We start from the raw sequence: 4464 nt of genomic DNA on the forward strand, positions 1-4464 counted from the left end.
TATATACATGGTGTCCTTCAGGTCTGTGAAGCTCTGTTGATTTTGTTGTTCTTTGTCTTCTTTTCTTTAGATTGAATCTACTTCCAAGTTCATAGATTCTTCTTCTGCTATCTCAAACCTATTGAACCCTTCTAATAAATTTTTCATTCCAATTATATTGTACTTTTCAACTTCAGAATTTCAATTTGGTTCTTTTTAATAATTTCTCTCTTTTCGTCAGTATTCTCTATTTGATGAAATATTGCTGTCATCCTTTCATTTAATTATTTCAACATGATTTTCTTTAGTTCTTTGAATGTATTTAGTCTTTGTCTACTAAATCTAACATCTGGCCCCACTCAGAGATGGTCTCTATTGACTGCTTCCATCCCCTTCCACTGTGTATGGGTTATACTTACTGTTTCGTTGCATATGTCATAATTGTTGTTGAAAACTGAACATTTTAGATAATGTACTATACCAAGTTTGAATTCTGGTCCCCCTCAACTGCAGGTTGTTCTGGTTTCTGTTTTGCTTGTTTGTTTAGCGATTTGCATGAACTAATTCTGTGGAATCTGGCTCCCTCACAACATGCAGCAGCTTATGTTTCTGCTTGGTTATTATTATTATTATTGTTGTTACCGTTGTTGTCACTTTATGCCTAATTTCCTAGGGGTTACCCTGGGCCATCATAGCTTACTGGTCACCCAGTGAGTGGTCAGAAGTTGTGCTTAAACACCTTGATGTAATAAAGCTTCTACTTTTTAACTGACATATTTTGTGTTTAGGTGAAGATCACATGCCGTGTACAGGCAGTTTACAAGTCTACCCTGCTTTTATTTTTTTTTTATTTTGTTATTTTTTTGAGACAGAGTCTCACTCTGTCGCCCAGGCTGAAGTGCAGTGGCATGGTCTTAGCTCACTGCAACCTTCACCTCCTGGATTCAAGTGATCCTCCTGCCTAAGTCTCCTGAGTAGCTGGGATTACAGGTGCATGCCACCACACCTGAGCTATTATTATTATTATTATTATTATTATTTTGTATTTTTAGTAGAAACGGGGTGTCACCGTGTTGGCCAGGCTGGTCTCAAACTCCTGACTTCAAATGATCCTCCTGCCTTGGCCTCCCTAAATGCTGGAATTATAGGCATGAGCCACCATGCCGGGCCAAGTCTGTGCTGATTTTAGTATCTGTGTCATAAAGCCTCATATTCAGTCAGCTACATAGCTAGCTAAAGCCATCTCTGGCCTCTCTTGAGCATATGCACAATTATGCATATGCAGGCAGTCTTCCAGACCCCCAGGGATATGTGAGAGCTTTTCAGTGCCTACTGTGGCTGTCTCAGTCTCCAGATCACACTGTTAAAGTTCTGGTTGGTCTGCTGGTATGTTGTTTACCCCAAACAGTGTTGCAACCTCAGGCTAGCTGCAATACTGGACTTCCCTGATTGTTTACCACTGAGATCCCTATTGTTTTTGACAATGCTCCTGGGCATAGGTTTATTTCAAGCTCTGGTCCAAAGGAACTCAGCCCCTTCTGTCAGCTACCTCTCAGGGTTTGCTCTGCCCTGGTAGAACTACCACCCTATGGAGCTATGGGAAAAGGGTGGATAGGAACAGCCCCAGGGTAAAACACCACAGACCTCCACTGAGCCCACTAAAGTTTAGTAATTTAAAAAAAAATAATTTCCTTTCAAGTTGTTGTATGACTTTGGTCAATTTACAGTGTACTGAAATGGTTGTTTTTGATAATTTTGTCGAATTTTATCATTGCTTTTTGGGGAAAGGATTTGCCATGCTTCTTCCTCAGTCATTCTGGCAATCTTTCCCCTGTATTATTTTTTTTTTTTTTGTAAGTGGTTTCTATAGGGATGCAATAGACATTCTTAACTTTTCGCAATAACTTTAGTTAATGTTGTTTCCACTTTATGCAAAATGTAGAAACCTTGTAATATAATATATAGATTCATTTACCACAACTCATGGTAAACACTTTCCCTGTCTCCTGTTCTTTTCTTTTTTTGTTTTCAACTCCCAACCAGTGAATAGATCTGCTATTCTTTATGCCTTAGTTATTGTATATCTACCTACAGGTTTCAGGATTTGGATTAAGTAATGATTGGGCCCTCTTTCATTCAAAAAATACAAATGCTTTGAAGAGAGAAAAAATTATAACAAAACTCTACATGTGTTCTGCATCTTCACATGTGTTCTCATCTCTTTATATGTGTTCAACATGTATAGTACATATCTCATGGTTTAGAATTCTTGAAAGAGGAAAGAAAGCCTTTATGTTTTAGGGACTAGTTACTAAAATAATGGCTGTAATTCTTTTACTGTATAAATGGTGCAGAGGCTCTCTTCCTGTACTCCATCATGGCACAGGATCAAGGTGAAAAGGAGAACCCCATGTGGGAACTTCGCATCCTTGCAAGCTCTGTCTCAACATCTGTGTTGGGGAGAGTGGAGACAGATTGACCCGAGCAGCCAAGGTTTTGGAGCAGCTCACAGGGCAGACCCCTGTGTTTTCCAAAGCTAAATACACTGTCAGATCCTTTGGCATCCGGAGAAATGAAAAGATTGCTGTCCACTGCACAGTTCGAGGGGCCAAGGCAGAAGAAATCTTGGAGAAGGGTCTAAAGGTGCGGGAGTATGAGTTAAGAAAAAACAACTTCTCAGATACTGGAAACTTTGGTTTTGGGATCCAGGAACACATCGATCTGGGCATCAAGTATGACCCAAGCATTGGTATCTACGGCCTGGACTTCTATGTGGTGCTGGGTAGGCCAGGTTTCAGCATCGCAGACAAGAAGCGCAGGACAGGCTGCATTGACGCCAAACACAGAATCAGCAAAGAGGACGCCATGCGCTGGTTCCAGCAGAAGTATGATGGGATCATCCTTCCTGGCAAATAAATTCCCGTTTCTATCCAAAAGACCAATAAAAAGTTTTCAGTGAAAAAAAAAAAATGGTGCAGAGGGTTATTTGGGGCAAAGGTATTATGTGCAGAGTGAGTGAGCTGTGAACGCTTGCAATACCTTTACCGTTGTGCAATCACACAGAACTGAACTCACATACCTTTTACACAGGAGAGAATTGGCATCCACCAATGTTTTGCTACTATTTATCCCAATCACTAAAATCTCTTAGAAATTTCAGGAAATGGTATATTTTCCATCCCTTACTATTCTAGTTTAAAGCATTAAGATTGGGGAAAATCTTTTACATCTTTCTTTGTTTTTTTTTTCTTTGGAATATAATTTATTTACTTTTCAATGCTATCTTTTAGAATATATTTTTTGTCTTGTCCTAAAATTATCTCTTGGTGGAGGGCACTGTTAACTTTTTGCTATGTGTGTGTGTAGGCTCATGTTATGCTATGTGTATGCTATTTTATGCTATGTGCCTGGTTATAACACATTTATCTATTTTGGAAAGTTAATTTTTAGCAATCAGAGAACATGTTTATCTCACTTGCCAAGAATAGATACTTTACGTTTCTGTTGCATTTCTTGTCTGCAGTGTTTCTCATCTCTTCCCAATTCTTCTAAATCTTAACCACGCTTGAGAACCCAGCTTGAATCACCACTGGTTCTGGGACTCTCCCCTGGCTCTTCCACCTGGAAATGGTCTTTTCCTCCTTCCTTCATTCATTTCCCAAATAAATATTGAGCGCCCACTCTTTGTAAGACACTGATTAGATAATAGAAGCTATGTAAAAGTTGTGCCAAATAATTTTGCACTGGTAGATACGTGTTTCTATGCAGTCATGCACTGTATAACAATGTTTCGGTTAATGACCACTGCTTATATGATGGTGGTCCCATAAGATTATATTACTTTGTCTCTGTTTAGATATATTTATATAGACACATACTTACCATTGTGTTACAGTAGCCTACAGTATTCAGTACAGTAACATGTACTGTTATGTGTACAGGCTATATTACCTAGGTTTGTATAAGTATACTCTATGATGTTTGCACAACGGTGAAGTCATGTAATGATGTATTTCTCAGAACATATTCCCATTGTGCAGAGATGCACAAATATATCATATTTTCTCAGTTAAATTGTGATTTACTTGGGGGTACATCCTTCTCCTTATTGTTTCTTGTATTCCTTATAAAATTTAGCAGGGTGACTTCTACATAGTAAGGGTTCAAGAAAAGAATTTATATGATTATTATATTTATAAATTTTCTTTAAATATACTTAGATATGCAAGACACAAACAATTCTTTTTTTTTTTTCTTTTGAGACAGGGTCTCGCTCTGTTGCCCAGGCTGGAGTACAGTGGCACACTCTTGGCTCACTGGTTCAAGCAATTCTCCTGCCCCAGCCTCCCAAGTAGTTGGGATTACAGGCATGCACCACCATTCCCAACTAACTTTTGTATTTTTAGTAGATACGGGGTTTCACCATGTTGGCCAGGCTGGTCTCAAACTCCTGGCCACCTTGGCCTCCCAAAGTGCTGGGATTGC

General features: G+C 39.0%; 1 protein-coding gene across 1 annotated transcript; it reads left to right on the forward strand.

Annotated features, from left to right (window-relative positions):
* Nucleotides 1–2341: 2341 nt before the first annotated feature.
* LOC126941202 (60S ribosomal protein L11-like) lies at nt 2342–2949 on the forward strand. The gene is given in 2 exon segments (XM_050767520.1): nt 2342–2410; nt 2413–2949. Coding segments are annotated over 2 exon segments (537 nt in total). The 5' UTR covers nt 2342–2356; the 3' UTR covers nt 2896–2949.
* The last annotated feature ends 1515 nt before the right edge of the window (nt 2950–4464 follow it).

The sequence above is a fragment of the Macaca thibetana genome, chromosome 18, assembly GCF_024542745.1.
Source record: "Macaca thibetana thibetana isolate TM-01 chromosome 18, ASM2454274v1, whole genome shotgun sequence".
Classification (NCBI taxonomy): domain Eukaryota; kingdom Metazoa; phylum Chordata; class Mammalia; order Primates; family Cercopithecidae; genus Macaca; species Macaca thibetana.